The 15,588-nt window shown below is 40.4% G+C and overlaps 2 protein-coding genes across 2 annotated transcripts; one reads left to right on the plus strand and one right to left on the minus strand.

Annotated features, from left to right (window-relative positions):
* Positions 1-947: 947 nt before the first annotated feature.
* On the plus strand, positions 948-8,056 carry LOC120574781 (keratin, type I cytoskeletal 13-like). The gene is made up of 7 exons (XM_039825226.1): positions 948-1,386; positions 3,067-3,149; positions 4,246-4,402; positions 5,035-5,196; positions 5,883-6,008; positions 6,660-6,880; positions 7,895-8,056. Exons 1-7 carry the CDS (start codon positions 988-990, stop codon positions 7,992-7,994), a joined length of 1,248 nt encoding a protein of 415 aa, XP_039681160.1. The 5' UTR covers positions 948-987; the 3' UTR covers positions 7,995-8,056.
* Positions 8,057-9,975: 1,919 nt separating this feature from the next.
* On the minus strand, positions 9,976-14,713 carry LOC120574782 (keratin, type I cytoskeletal 13-like). Its single transcript, XM_039825227.1, has 7 exons — positions 14,284-14,713; positions 13,909-13,991; positions 13,592-13,748; positions 12,507-12,668; positions 10,899-11,024; positions 10,381-10,595; positions 9,976-10,168 (listed from the first exon to the last, which is right to left on the minus strand). The coding sequence occupies exons 1-7, from the start codon at positions 14,665-14,667 to the stop codon at positions 10,060-10,062; spliced, it is 1,236 nt and encodes a 411-aa protein (XP_039681161.1). The 5' UTR covers positions 14,668-14,713; the 3' UTR covers positions 9,976-10,059.
* Positions 14,714-15,588: the final 875 nt, after the last annotated feature.

Below are 15,588 nucleotides of genomic sequence, written 5' to 3' on the forward strand. Positions count from 1 at the left end.
TCTGTTCAAGAAAAACACAAGAAGAAAAAGTTCAAAATGTTTAAGGATGCTTTGTTTTAGAACTTGGCATATTTTGACCAAACTCCATTTCATATTACCTAATTCTGAAATGTGTAAACAAGTTGTTTCTTACATCCCAGTATCTGCTAAAACACAAACATGACTCAGCCCCGTTTGTTTATGGTGTGGAGGACTGGTTGGGAACATACATGGTGAATGGATTAAGGGGTGCGTCCAATAAGACTGTGAGGGGACCTCAGACCAAAAATGTTGGGAGCCTCTGGTTAGATGAAGACAAATGAATGAGGTCATTTTATTGATTACACTTTTGGGATTTCTGTTTTTTTCCCCACATTTGCGACCAATAAAACACACATGAAACATTCGTCACTATAAACCAGTTCAAGAGTAAATAACCGTGTGTCTCCTGCTCTGTCATTTCACAGCAAACAGCCTGAGAACGAATAGTTGGCACAAAGGCTTTCAATGTTTGCTTGCACAACAGAAGAAACGAGTAGAGGGGTGAGGGGAGGGGGGGCTGAATGTGAACCTGCAGGGTCTAAAATAACACTGTCAACTCAGGAAAAACAGACAGGTTTGAACCTGCAGAGAGAGGAATCCAGGGGGACATGAGACAGACGAGGGCTGCGTGTCATTAGACGTTTGAAATGACGCAAAAACTGCAAAGCGGATTAGATAAAAACTTGATGCCATCAGGATGACAGAAGAGCAGAAACAGCTGAACAAACGGTGCAATTGAGTCACCAGGAAGACATTTTCAGATAGCAGAACAAACAGAGATGTGTTATCATTGTGCAACAGACGTATAGTTCCCTGCTGTGATTGGCTGCTGTGTTTCCCGGCTACGTGGCCCCTGAGACTGGACCCTCCTCCCCTTGCTCACATCCAGGTGGGGATAAAAAGGAGCCGAGTTTGCACTCCGCTTCATTCTCTCGTCTCCATCCAGACCAGACAGACTCCTCCACCATGACCTCCTACGCTCGCTCCATCACCTTCTCCAGCGGTAGCCGCCTCGGCTCTGCAAGGGCCCCCAGCGTGTACGGCGGCGCCGGCGGCGCAGGAGTCCGCATCTCCAGCATGAGCGCTCCCAGGAGCTTCTCCTCTGCCGGGGCAGGGTTTTCTGCTGCCGGGTCTGGCAGTGGTGGCTTCGACCTGGCCGACGCCGTCGACATCTCCGACAACAAGAAAGTGGCCATGCAGAACCTCAACGACCGCCTGGCGTCCTACCTGGACAAGGTGCGCAAGCTGGAGAAGGCCAACGGTGACCTGGAGCTGAAGATCAGACAGTTCCTGGAGAACAAGACCAAACCGGAGGGCCACGACTGCGTTGCGTTCAAGGCCGCCATCAGCGACCTGCAGGACAAGGTGAGCCAAGCTCTGATTCTGTACGCAGGTCTGGCTCTGACAGAAGAGAGAAATTCATCGATAAGTTGTCAAACATTAAATTAATCGCCAACGATTTTGATAATCTATTAATCCATTTGAGTCATTTTTTTATGAAAAACAGTGAAACTTGTGTGATGTCAGCTTCATAAATGTGAATATGTTCTAGTTTCTTCTCTCCTCTGTGACAGGAAACTGAATATGTTTGAGTTGGGGACAAAACAAGACATTTGAGGACGTCATCTTGAGCTTATTGGGAAACACTGATCCACATTTTAGATACCAAATAACTAAACCATTCATCCAGAAAATAATGCACACATTTCAGATTCTTGATGTTATGTTGAGCTTTGGGAAACTGATCCACATTAAGATGAGTAGAGCTACAACGGAAAGCCTAGAAGTGTGAGATCATGTGAAGCTTTTATGCTTGAAAGTTCATCTTCTCGGGCACAAAAGCTTCGTCGTCTCTGACACAAAAAGCCCTGCAGCCAAATTCAGGCAGACAGCCGTGATGCATTGTTGGATGCAGGATGAAAACAGGTCCAGCCACACAATAAATAAAAGGAGGTAACTGAAGCACAACCAGGCTACAGTTTCATTCAGAGTTGGCCCTAGGCAAGATTTCAGCTGGTTTCGTCACTTTGTTAGATGTTTGATGATGTTGCTGTTTTTCACTCATTCGGATGGACGGCGCCCCTAGCATTTGCCTATCCTGCCTTTGCCACGGGCCCGCCCTGGTCTAATTTGCATGATATACATACAAGAACCACTAAAACTATGAGGGGAAATTTGACTTGTATTTGAATAGTCTTGTCTCTTTTAAATCAGTTTTGTAGCTGCCTCGCGGACCTTTGTTCAGTCCACACTCAATCAGGACAAAAATTTAAATCAATCCAAAAGTAAAGTTGCCTTTAATTCTAAAAGCCTAAATTAGGATGAACCTGCAGAGATGTGCAGCTGTCTGCTGCTTCCTCCCCTGGATCAGATGAAATATTTCTTTAAGTCTCAGTACAGGTTACATTTTATTTCCATTTACTTTATTTATCAGGACAAAGCGCATTAATCAACATTCCTGTAATTGCATACATGAACACATGAGGTTAAGATCCATCAATCAAGTATATCAAATTAAATTCACCATTGACTTTTTAAACAATGTTTAGGGGGAAGTCGAGGGAATTAATTCCCTGCAACACAAAGGAGTCAAAATGGTGTGCTGGTTGCTTTTTACTCTAAAGACAGCAACAGCAACAACTTTAGTTTTCTCAAGAAGCCATGCAAAGTGACAGGAAGCAGCCAAGCAACACTGATTACAGCAATTTTCTTGATACTTGAAAACATGCAGAGCAGCAATAATAATAAAACAAAAATAAATAAAATAAACATCCGGATGGGGTTCGTAGTTGAACATTAAAAGTCGCTGTACAAGTTAATAAAATAGTTAGAAATAGTTAAAGTACAAGTGAAATCAATCAGATTTTTACAAAAGAACAAAAAAAAAAGATATGATAGAGAAGGAGCGGGCAGAGGCATAATGCTTATGTAGTCCTGCCCATACTTCACAATATAATGTTATTACAGAAAAAAAAAAAACTAATAGATAATACATTGCCAGACTCTGATGATGAAATAAATCAGCACTGCCTGTGTGTGTTTCAGATCCTTAGCGCCACCCGGACAAACGGCTCTCTCTACCTGTCCATCGATAATGCCAAGCTGGCTGGTGACGACTTCAGGGTCAAGTGAGTTTAGCTTTTAAGTTTTTGTTCAATGTATTGTTTTAATTATAACCTATGTTCTTCTATTCTATATTCTTATTCCTCCTTACCCCCTTTTTTTTCTTCAACTCCTTCCACATTTTTCAACATAGAAACTTCCTTCAAACATCAACATATTCAGCTCGATACAGAATGGTGTGCTATTACCTTTATCATTCATAACTTTCATACTTTTCAAAATGTTCCCCATTCAAGTGAATATGGGATCATATATGGGAATAATGAGAACATTATTGTCAGGAGGAGAACAGAAACAGGCCCTCTTTTGCTGGCTACTGTCCTGACATTTTTTTTACACTACACATACCATTGTATTGGGGGTGGCAGTAGCTCAGTCCGTAGGGAGATGGGTTGGGAACCAGAGTGTGGACTGGTTGCTGGAGAGATGTCAGTTCACCTCCTGGATACTGCCGGGGTGCTCTTGAGCAAGGCACCATACCCCCCCTAACCGCTCAGAGTGCTGGTCCAGCACTGGCAGCCCACTCACTCTGACATCTCTACATGTATGCATGAATAGGTCCTGAGCATGTGTGTGTGTATTTCAAGCCTGTGTGAAGTGATTTCTAGCATAGTCTAAATTGTAATTTCCCCAATTGGGATCAATAAAAAGTACAAAATTTAAATAAATTGTTGCATAGGATTTTAAACCAGGTGTCCTTTCCCTCACAGTGTTTAATATTAAGTGGTAGGAGTTAATGTTTTTGAGCTAGAAGCAAAAGTATCAAAGGTGCACCAGAGCCTCATCTCTATGAAAACAACTCTTTAAGTTGTCATGGCAACCTTTAACTGCAGTTGGTGACACAGAACTGCATAGTATGCCTGCATGGTATGCCTTTAAAACAGTTTGAAATTCAGTCACCTGGGTAGCTCGCCTAGTAGAGCGCGCGCCCTTATACAGAGGCTCAGTCCTCGACGCAGTGGCTGCAGGTTTCGATTCGGACCTGTGGCCCTTTGCTTTTTAAAGAGAAATTAAAGAGGTCTAGGCTGTGGTTTCTCTGGTGAAGTTTTCCTGCTTTGAACGAAGCTGACAATCTGATTGTTGCTGTTGGGCGGTGTTCAGGTTTGAGAACGAACTGGCCATGCGTCAGTCAGTGGAGGCCGACATCACCGGGCTGAAGAGAGTCCTGGACGACCTGACTCTGGGAAGATCCGACCTGGAGATGCAGATCGAATCGCTGAGGGAGGAACTCATCCAGCTCAAGAGGAACCACGAGGAGGTGGGCACGAAATGCTAACTAACTGCCTTCAAAATTCATTCAGGACAGTAACCCAAAACATTTGGTGGATGTGTTTATCAAATAAGCTGCTAGGGGTTGGGACGATATGCTTTTGTCCCGATTTGATTCTTTCACGATACATGGGTGCCGATTTGATTTGTATTGAGGTTTTCATTCACAATATCAAAACGCTCTCATATAACTACAAAAAATGCTCTCATACAAAATATACATTCATACTCATGTAAACACCTTCCTGTTCAAGTGTGAGGTGTGTGAGGTTTCAGTATAGTGTGTGACATATTATTTTTCAGTGGTGTATATGAAAGCATTTCAGTTTTGTGTGTCTGAGGTAATTGTGAATAATGTCCTTGATGGCCCCTCATAGCCTGTCTTTAGTATTTTGGCGTAAAGTTACAAAGGCAATCTTGATTACTGATTTTTTTATTTATTTAAATAGTCATGTAGTCCACAAAATGTCCCAAAAGGTGGCCAGTAAAGTCTTCAAAGACCATTCAAAAGGGAATTGAATTTAAAATGCAGCGAAAACTTGAAATTGTGTCTTGATAAAGAACTTAAAAACAAAGTTTTTGTTATCATCGTCATCTATTTCTGATTTCGTCTTCCTGCAGGACATGCTGGCTATGCGGGCCCAGGTGGGAGGCCAGGTAAACGTGGAAGTGGATGCCGCTCCGCAGCAGGACCTGTCCGCTGTCATGGCCGGAATCAGAGAACACTACGAGACCGTTGCCAACAAGAACCGCAAAGAGCTGGAGTCCTGGTTCCAGTCCAAGGTGAGCGATATGTAAAGCCTCTTAACCAAACTGTAGGACTGGGACGATATGCTTTTGTCCCAATTCGATTCTTTCCCGAAACATCGGTACCAAATGGATTTGCGATCCGATTCGATAGTATTGAGTGCTGTGATTTTCTTTTCTTTCTTCATTAAAACTAAAGTTGAATAAAACACTTCTATTGACAATATATCATGAAATATTTTTAAAAACTGATAGTTTTCTAAGAAGAGTGACATCACATTACACACATCAGTCAGTCTGACATTTATTTAATTCGTAAAGAAGTACATAACATGGATTTTTTGCATTTTTGGCGGACATGATGTAGTCTATATGTATACCGTATAAAAAAAAAATATTAGGTGAATCAATGATAAAAAAAGTAAAGGTTGCTCATTCCAGATGTTTATTGTGTGTTTATGTGCAACAAATGTTGTTCTCTCGACTGCCCAAGACTAATCTCTCTATGGGACACAATAAAGGCGTGTCTTATCTTATAAAATATCTTCATCTGGAAAAGGTCTCTTTCTGACCTCGTATTTAAAAAGAAAAATTGGGTATTAGAGGGTAGGAATAAGTGAGCGATATCCTCGTATGGATTGGAGGACTTATTGGAAATAAGTGACAAACAGCAGAGTTTGATCCATGAGCAGTTTGGAAACTTTGTTTTTGTTGTTTTGTAGTCTGAGGATCTCAATAAGGAGGTCGCCGTGAGTACGGAGACTCTTCAGTCGACACGCTCTGAGGTGACCGAGGTGAAACGCTCGCTGCAGGGCCTGGAGATCGAGCTCCAATCACAGCTCAGCATGGTGAGCATCTACCATCCATCTTGGTTTTATTCATTCTGAATCAGGAAAAACTTCTGTTGTTGGAGTATAGCACTTTGTAAATGTATGTATGATACAGTGTATTGGCTAAACACAGTGAAAAATGTCACTGTAAAAAAATAATAATTCTTTTTTTTTTCATCTCTTTCCTTTAAATATTGAAAAAATATTCATTTTCATTTGCAAATTTGTGTCATGCATGTACAGCTGTCTTTAATTTCAATGTTAGGTGCGTTCCTTTTATAAGCCCTCAGGAGTTTTTTTTTTTATCCCACCTGTGCAATTTATTATGTTATTGTATATTTCTTTGTTTATTTAAATTTATATGCACAATTAAAAAAAGAAAGAAGGAAAGCAGTGCAGTTTGTCAATTCGACTTTCTGCAATATGTACCAGACATACAGGGGAATCAAAAATACGTTTCTCTCTGACCCAATGTGCAATAAGGACAAGTATAAATAGTATAATATAAAATATAAGTGATATATACAAATAAAGATAAAAAAGATAAGTAATATATACAAATACAGTTATGCATTTTAAATTATTTATAGTGCAACTGGAAGGCAAAACCAGACAGTATAAAAAAATAAAGATGTAAATGTCCTGACACAGTTTGTTCTCCCTTTCCAGAAAAAGTCTCTGGAAGGAACCCTCGCCGAAACCCAGGGCCGCTATGCCAACATGCTGGCAGGTTACCAGAGGCAGGTGAGCGGTCTGGAGGAGCAGCTGGCCAACCTCAGGTCCGACCTGGAGCGACAGGGACAGGAGTACCGGATGCTGCTGGACATCAAGACCAGACTGGAGATGGAGATCGCCGAGTACAGGAGGCTGCTGGATGGAGAGATGTTCAGGTGAATGCACCAGCGCATTATGGAATGTTCTGGGACATGGATAGAGCAAACAGATGCAGTATATTAAACCTTTCAAGCAGATAAAGAAAAACAATGTGTAAAAGCAGTGTTTTCCCTAGGTTTGTGTAATCGATTTATTTATTTTTTTTAGATTCAACTTTATTGTCATTGTGCAGTGTACAAGTAATAAGTAATATTCCTTGTATATACAGCACCTGCCACCAAACGTCTCTTCAAGTGATTCCTCTGTCTCAGACTAATGTATATATTCTGTAAATAATCCGGGAATGAAACCCTGAGAGTCTTGCTAGAGTCGGGGAGCTCCCATCGTCTCCATCGTTTTGATGTAAGATCATAAAACTCAGTCCCAGTCTTTCTCCCATCTGGATGTTCAGACAAAATCAAACGTTTTTGATATTATCCTAAGTTGTAAGTCTTGGAAGTGAAGTTAAATCACGTGAATATTGTCAACAACCAATGGGTGCTCTCCCTCCAGCACCAAACAGGAAGCAACAAAAAGCCTGTGGTGTTAATGGTTGCTATGGCGCCCCACTAAGCTAAATGCTAAAGAGGGAAAAGTTGCAGATTTTCAACCCTTCTGAAGCCAACGGAGTTTTACAGGCAAAAAACCACAGACCTCCGGGTACTAGAGACATTTATCTGCATGTACGGCACAACAGAAAATCTGCAGACTATATATATTCATATTTCTTGGGGGGGGGATCCATATTTGCAGGACCTCCCTCATGAAAATGTGACATTTTGTAATAAAAAAAGGCAATTTAACATTATTTTTGAACCATCATTTTTTCTCTATTATTATATTACCAATGTTGGTAAATCTAGAGTAGATAGTGAATCAACAACACTCAAAAAGAAATAATGCAAATGAAATAATAAAAAAGTTTAAAGAGCACAAAGTATCACTATAGAAACATGCATGTTTGTATGAGTATGACTTGTAAATGTAACGTTAATTGAAGCTAATAGGATTGTTTGTGTGTCTCACTGCAGCCCGCCAACCACCACTTCAACTTCATCTAAAAGTAAAGTTCTGATCGTCACCAAAGAATACAGCGACGATGAACTGGTCAGCTCTGAAACTGAGAAGTGAGACAGCAACACACTGCCAACCATTCCCAGAAATACACAAATAAAATGATGAACTGAAACGTGTTTGTTTGTGTGTTTTCTGTGTGTTAATATCTGTAGTCTTGACTCGTATTACTCAAAATAACTACATTCTCTTGTTATTATAGATAAAGATGGTGTGATTTATACTATAATACATCATAATTAAATGTTTCTGCGCTTAATGTTTCACAAGTTACCAAACATAATGCAAAGGGCTTAAGAAGTGGCCACATGGTGGCGCTATTGGGACCATGTTTTGGGATCTTGAGGGCGACATTATAGAGACCATGTGTAGCAAATTTGATGTCTTTAGAGTTTATAGACTTTGAGATAGATGAGGAAGAAAGGGGTCAAATTATACAGTTTTCCCAGGTTTTGTGCTAAGAACGTTTGTCAGATTGCTACCAAAATGTCATAGCTGATTTCATGGATGTTTTCTGAAGGTTGATCCAAGACTGCAGGATGAGGTACTTACTAAAAAAGAGACATACGTTAATAATAATAGCAATACAACAACAATAACAATAGATGTCTTTATGCAGATGACACCCAAATGTATCTTGATCTGTACCCAAACAACTTCAGTCCCATTAATTCTCTCTGCAACTGAATAAAAGATTGAATGTGCTGAACTTTCTTGAGCTAATTGCAGATAAAACTGAGATAATTGTTATTGGGGCAAAAAAAGGAAGGCTGTGTATTAGCGCTCAGCTCAACTCTCTGTCTATAAAAACCAAGTCAGAAATCCACGTCAAAACGAGTCACATCATATCGATAACAAAGTCTGCCTTCTTAAAAATGAAAAGGATCAGAGGATTCATGTCCAGGCAGGACTTAAAGAAATTAATCCATACTTTAATTTCATGCAAAATTCTGTAATACTCTTTTTTTTTTTTAACTCTCCTGCCCCCAAAATAAAAAATCTCTCAAAGAACTTCCGCTCATTCAGAAATCTGAGTATCTAGGTTAAGTACATTACGTAAAAAAGTCCACATTAATACATTGACTGACACAAACAGCTCTGTCCCAAGTAATGTCCAGAGTTTGTTTGACCCGTCCATCCCTACGTGGACTTCATATATGTAATACATCAAAGACAAACATAATCTTGGTCCAAAACGAAATACTAGAAACCTGCAGCAGCTCCACTCAGGTTTATGCAGCTAATTGATGATGGTATGTCTTTGTCAATCAACACATCAAGAGTCTTTTTTATAATATAAAGCTGTATATTGCTGTAAGGTTTAGCCCCATGGTGGAAGGAGGAGACATGGACTCAGGAGTTCTTCACCTGGTGCTTCAATTTATTTCTTCCCCATTCATGTGGAAAGTGCAGTAGTGCAAGGGTGAATTATTACAAAAAAATATCAAAAATAAAAAAACAAACAAGGAAACTAAGTACAAACTATTCAAATTATCATACCAAACCAATATTAAACAATACTAAAGCCTAAATCAGGCCCTGGCTATTGGGCTCTAGCACCCGCACCCGCACCCACTCATGCTAGGGTTAGCTTAGCATGCTAGGACCATTGCTACCACTGGCTTAAATGAAGGCATGGGGTAGCCCTATGACAGCGCCCCCTATACATTTTCAAAAAAGTAGCCCCTGCAGTATGTTTCCCCTAGGGGCATGAAATGTGGCAGGCATATGAATCATGACCAAACCAACAGAAAAGCCTATTAGAAGCATCCTCTAAACCTAACAGGAAGTCAGCCATTCTGAATTGGCTTTGCTTTTTAAAATGTTTTTGTCTAGTTGCAGGCATTGTACTTTAACTCCTCCTACAGATTTAACCCGATTGAAATAAACTAAATGGATGGTGTTAGCAAAGAAAGTAGATACAAACATTAAAAAGTTTCCTCATCCGTTGTACATCAGAGATGATTCTCTTTAATAAAGTCAAGGCAGCAGCAGCTGATCCGTCAGTGTGAAATAAAAACAAGTGAACCACAGAAAACAATGTCAGACTTTGTCTTTATTATAGAACCTGAGACATACACAGTTTACACGTTACAACATCTGATTCTGGTTCCATTGGCATCTAACTGCTGCTGATCACTTTTCCAGACTCATCCACTTCCTGTGTTATCACCACCACCCTGGAGGTCTTGGTTGTGGAGGAAGTCTTGGTAGTAATGGCGGCGGTGGTGCTGCAGAACAGAAAATAAATAATTAATTTTATTTGGACATTTTAATATTTTGACTGATGAGACTTGATGGGTTTTATTATTATTATGAAGATAAACAACGTTAGTAACATTCAAAACTATATTGTACTGTACATACACACTGTACAACTATGGATGAAAGAGTTAGCAGCAGTGAAACACACCAAGCTCATTGAACTTTTCCCTCAGCTCACCTCTCTCCGTCCAGCAGCCTCCTGTACTCGGCGATCTCCATCTCCAGTCTGGTCTTGATGTCCAGCAGCTCAGCATACATGGCCCTCTGGTTACCCAGGTCGGCCCTGAGGTGGGACAGCTGTGCCTCCAGACCCTCCACCTGCCTCTGGTAACCTACCAGCATGTTGGCGTAGCGGCTCTTGGTCTCTGCCAGAGTTGCCTCCACAGCTCCTTTCTGTTGAGGAAAGGTCAGGTCAGCTGTGTTCAATGATTAACGTCACTTTGATTTACAGTAAGAGAGCCCTTTAGTCATTTACAAAATACCTCAAACCTTTAACATTCAAACCAATACAGAAGGCCAACTCTGCCAGAAAAGAACCTAATTAATGAAAAGCTAAAATGAAAGTCATGGTCAAAGTTATGCAATCAACTTTTCTTAACTTACCTCTATTTTCCTGGAAGAAATGACCATCATTGATTAGCAAGGGAAGTTACGTTTGATGACTTGATGAAGTTGACAGATTTAGTGTTTTCTTACCTTGCTGATCTCAGACTGCAGTTTGATCTCCAAAGACTGAAGAGTTCGTCTGACTTCTGAGATCTCAGTCTTGGACGTCTGCAGAGTCTCGGTGCTCACAGCCACCTCTTTGTTCAGCTCGGCCGACTGTGAAGAACAATCAATGATGTTATTGATCAAATATCAGGGTATCAGAGCCCAGTGTGATGTAGTGTTATATGATAAACATCCCAGAACAGCAAAAGTTAAGAAACAAAAAATAAGTTAAAGACTAAAATTAAAAAAACTACAAAGTTTTAAAACTTAAAACTTCAAAATATCCTAAACCAGAACTTGAGAAACTAAAAAGTTTTCCAGTGCTCCAAAACTTAAAATTATAAAACTAAAAAGTTTCAAAACTTCAAACAACAAAAAAAGTTGTGATAAAAACATTCTAAGTTAAAAACTGAAACTTAAAAAAAATTTAAAAATTACAAAGTTTTAAACTTCTAAACAAAAAAAACCAAAGTCTTTCTGGTCAGCAGAACTTAAAGGTCCCATGGCATGAAAATGTCACTTTATGAGTTTTTATTAACATTAATATGAGTTCCCCTAGCCTGGTCCCCCAGTGGCTAGAAATGGTGATAGGTGTAAACCGAGCCCTGGGTATCCTGCTCTGTCTTTGAGAAAATGAAAGCTCAGATGGGCCAATCTGGAATCTTCCCTTTATGACATCATAAGGGGAAAGGTTACCTCCCCTTTCTCTGCTTTGCCCACCCAGAGAATTTGGCCTACCCATGAGAAACAGTGAGACATCATGGCTTGTAAACGAGCGAAGCATGGAAGTTGGTCAAGGCCACACCCCCACCCTCCACCTTGCCCCCCTCTCTCCTCCTCAACAGCATTTAAAGCTTCAGACACAGAAATGGCACATCCTAAGGAAAGCTCATTGTGGGACTGGCTCTAGTGGCTGGAATTCTGCACCAATGATACCAATGTTCTACATCTTTTGGCATTATTGAACTTTTGAAGCCAACAATTCAGTTTAGTGTTAGTGTTTCAAAAAACCTTTAAATATTCCACATCTTGTATACATTAGTGGTGTTATTTAAGTTTTTAATGAAATTCATAAAACCATTCACAAGTTTCCATCTAGCCTCACTACTTCACTTTAGCATTTTAGCTTTTCAGCATTCACGCGCATTTTCTGCAGGAAATGTATTTTCCAAAAATGTCCTTAGTTATAAAAGAAAGAAAAAGAAAAAATGTTTTAAAACTGAAACTTATAAAACTTTAAATAAAGTGTTGAACAGAAGTACTTAAGAAACTAAAAAGTTCAAAAACTTTAAAAAAAACAAAACACTAGTTATAAAAACTTCCTAATTTATGAAAGATAAAAAAAAAAATCACAAAGTAAAATTTCAGATCAATAAAACAGGGCAGGAAACAGGACTTTGTGGTAGCTTTTGGCATTTTAGCTTTTTAGCATTCACACACATTTTCTGCAGGAAATGCATTTTCCAAAATCTTCCTAAGTTTAAAAGTTAAAAATTAAAACTTATTAATCTAACAAAGTTTTAAAACTTTAGAACAAAACAGGGGAAAGCAGAGAGCCCATTCAGGGCAGGAAACAGGACTTTGTTGTCTCACCTTGGCGTGGAACCAGGACTCCAGCTCGTTGCGGTTCTTGTGGGCGATGGTCTCGTAGTGTTCTCTGATTCCGGCCATGACGGCGGACAGGTCATGCTGTGGAGCGGCGTCCACCTCCACGTTCACCTGGCCTCCCACCTGGGCTCGCAGGGCCAGCAGGTCCTGTAGGAAGACGCCGGTTAAACTTCTGTCTTTTAATCTTTTTATTAGCGCCCAAGCATCAAAGTGCCAGGGACCTGTTTATTCTAATGCAAAACAGCTATTTTGTATGTAATTTGTTTCTGTATTTATTGTTTATTTCATAATAATGTTTAATATGTTTTTTTAAGTAAGCACCATTCACCAATTCAAATTCCACGTAGGTGTAACTTATTGCGATAATAAACCCTTTTCTGATTCTGATTTAAAAGGGTTATTATTTTTCTGCTGCTCAATCACATTTTTGAGGGGCTTGGGATGCTTGAAAATGAAAAAAAAGGTGAATGACAGATCTGGCGAAAATTGCAAAATTGTGCAGTGACTGGGCTCAAGGACGTGGCCAACGGGCTCCATCGCACCCCCTAATGCACGCCATGGTTCGGATTAAGTTTATTTGACGTTCACGAAATTTGGTGGGATCAATTTACTTATCATTAGGAATTTATAAAACAAAATCTAAATTTATTTCACCAGACAGGAAGTCGGCCATCTTGGATTTTGTTTAATGACATACTTATCAGTATAAATAAGACGAATATAAAGTATAAATATAAAAACATATGTTTAACAGTAACTAGGTAACTTTTAGTTAGAGTAAATTTTAAATTAGCTACTTTTAACTTTTACTTTCATACCGGTAATTTTACTTGTACTTAAGTAAAAGTTCATCAAAATATTAGTACTCTTACTTAAGTAGAATATTTATAAATACATATAAAATATAATGCATTTTCATCCATTAAATAGGCCATCTGGGATCTCAAAACTTTCAAATATTTACTACTTTCAAAGTAGTAAATATTTTCTATATTTCATTTGTGCTTTTGCATAACACGGTGGCCGTTCATCGCTGCTTGCAGCTTAAATTTATGTTTCAGTGCTCTCACCTCCTCGTGGTTCTTCTTGAGGAAGATGAGTTCCTCCCTCAGACCTTCGATCTGCATCTCCAGGTCAGATCTTGCCAGAGTCAGCTCGTCCAGGACTCTCTTCAGCCCGGCGATGTCGGCCTCCACCGACTGACGCATGGCCAGCTCGTGCTCATACCTGAATAAACAAACAGGAGAATGAGTTGCAGAGACTCACCTGAATGTTGAAATGATTGTTAATGACTGACGACGCTGGGCCGTTAAAGGAAACAGAGGCTGCGTTTCATGTGAAGGGAGTGAAGGAGGGCATGTTGAAAGACACAAAGTCTCACACTCACTTGACTCTGAAGTCGTCGCTGGCCAGCCGGGCGTTGTCGATGGCGAGGACAAGGCCGGCGTTTCCACGAGCAGCGACATTGATCTGAAAAGTTCCAAAAGTTATGAACTTTAACTTAAAATGTTACAAAAAGACACAACAAGTTATAAAACTTAACTAACCTTAGAAAAAAAAATTTAAAAAACAAAATGTTAACCTTCTGATAAAATATGCGCCTCCTATTGCTGATCGTCTTAATTATCTTTGTAGCAACTCATTTTGCAATGGCATGAATGTCACGGATGTTCATTAATATCAATAAGTTACACACTAAAGCTTTAAGAAGATATGTAAAAATTGAGAAAATGCCCTTAGAGTTCAGAGTCTCTGTGCTCACCTGGTCCTGCAGGTCGTTGATGCGGACGTAGTACGCGGTCCAGTCGTGGGACGCAGGTTTGGTCTTGTTCTCCAGGAACTGTCTGATCTTCAGCTCCAGGTCTGCGTTGGCCCTCTCCAGGTTGCGCACCTTGTCCAGGTAGGACGCCAGGCGGTCGTTGAGGTTCTGCATGGCCACTTTCTTGTTGTCGGAGATGTCGACGGCGTCGGACAGGCTGAAGGCGCCGCCAGCACCGGCAGCAGAGGAGGAGGAGAAGGAGGCCTTGGAGACACGGATTCCCGTCCCTCCGGCTCCTCCGTACACGCTGCCGGCCCCCATGGTGCCGACACGGTGGGAGGAGGAGGAGGAGGACATAAGGCTGTTGCGGCTGGAGAAGGTGGTCATGGCTGAGGGTCGGCTGGTCGTCGGCTCTGAGCGGAGAGTGAAGAGCTGCTGGGACCGAGGCTCCTTTTATGCCTCAAAATGAGGCTGGGGCGGGTCGCAGCTGGAGGAGGGATGCCAAACTTGCCCGGTGGGTCACATAAAGCCCCGGGGCCCAGGGAGCAAACCAGTCGGAGCTGAATAGGCGTGGTACAGCACTGCACTATGGTGGAATGTAACTTAGTACATTTTCTCCAGTACAAATGTTGAGGTATTGTACTTGTACTTTTCAGATTCTCAATTATTTATTGTTATGGTTCCTTGTATACTTTCATATAAAATGAAAACCTGTTGCAGCCACTTGCAGTGCAACAGGAAACAACAACAATCATACGTATTGTATGTAAGAATACGTAGACTAAAATATGTAAAACCACATACAACATTTAAGAACAGTGTGTTAAAGTGCTGTAGTATGTTGAAAAGTTGAAAAGTTAACAGCGCAGTGTATTAAAGTTTTGGTGCCCATGAAGGATTTGCAACACAGAATATGTAAAGTTGCATTTATTACAGTCCTTTGAGTTCAGATTAAGGCGTGGGGGTGGGGGTGCATCACGTTACCTTGCACCTGTTCACTGTTAGTGGTGGAATGTAACTAAGTACATTTACTCCAGTGCTGTACTTCAGTCCAAATGTTGAGGTACTTCTTTTCATGCCACTTTCTACTTCTACTCCGAGAGAAATATTGTACTTTTTTCTCCACTACATTCATCTGTTCCAGATTTAGTTACTAGTTACTTTACACATTAAGATTCCTGCACACAGAACACATGTAGTTTATAACATCTGATGTTTGATTCTAAAGTAAACTAGCCGACAATATAACGACCTACAAGTCCAGCTGAGATGATTAGACCACTAAACACACAACTGGTTGGATCCTTT

Source organism: Perca fluviatilis, chromosome 15 (assembly GCF_010015445.1).
Source record: "Perca fluviatilis chromosome 15, GENO_Pfluv_1.0, whole genome shotgun sequence".
Lineage (NCBI taxonomy): Eukaryota > Metazoa > Chordata > Actinopteri > Perciformes > Percidae > Perca > Perca fluviatilis.

Bases quoted from the DNA above. Each gene is read 5' to 3' on its own strand.
- LOC120574781 (XM_039825226.1), top strand. From the start codon at position 988: ATGACCTCCTACGCTCGCTCCATCACCTTCTCCAGCGGTAGCCGCCTC. The intron at 3,150-4,245 runs GTGAGTTTAGCT...GGCGGTGTTCAG, and splicing joins GGTGACGACTTCAGGGTCAA to GTTTGAGAACGAACTGGCCA. The intron at 5,197-5,882 runs GTGAGCGATATG...GTTGTTTTGTAG, and splicing joins AGTCCTGGTTCCAGTCCAAG to TCTGAGGATCTCAATAAGGA.
- LOC120574782 (XM_039825227.1), bottom strand. From the start codon at position 14,667: ATGACCACCTTCTCCAGCCGCAACAGCCTTATGTCCTCCTCCTCCTCC. The intron at 12,669-13,591 runs GTGAGAGCACTG...GTCTTCCTACAG, and splicing joins TCAAGAAGAACCACGAGGAG to GACCTGCTGGCCCTGCGAGC. The intron at 11,025-12,506 runs GTGAGACAACAA...TGTTCTTCACAG, and splicing joins AGTCCTGGTTCCACGCCAAG to TCGGCCGAGCTGAACAAAGA.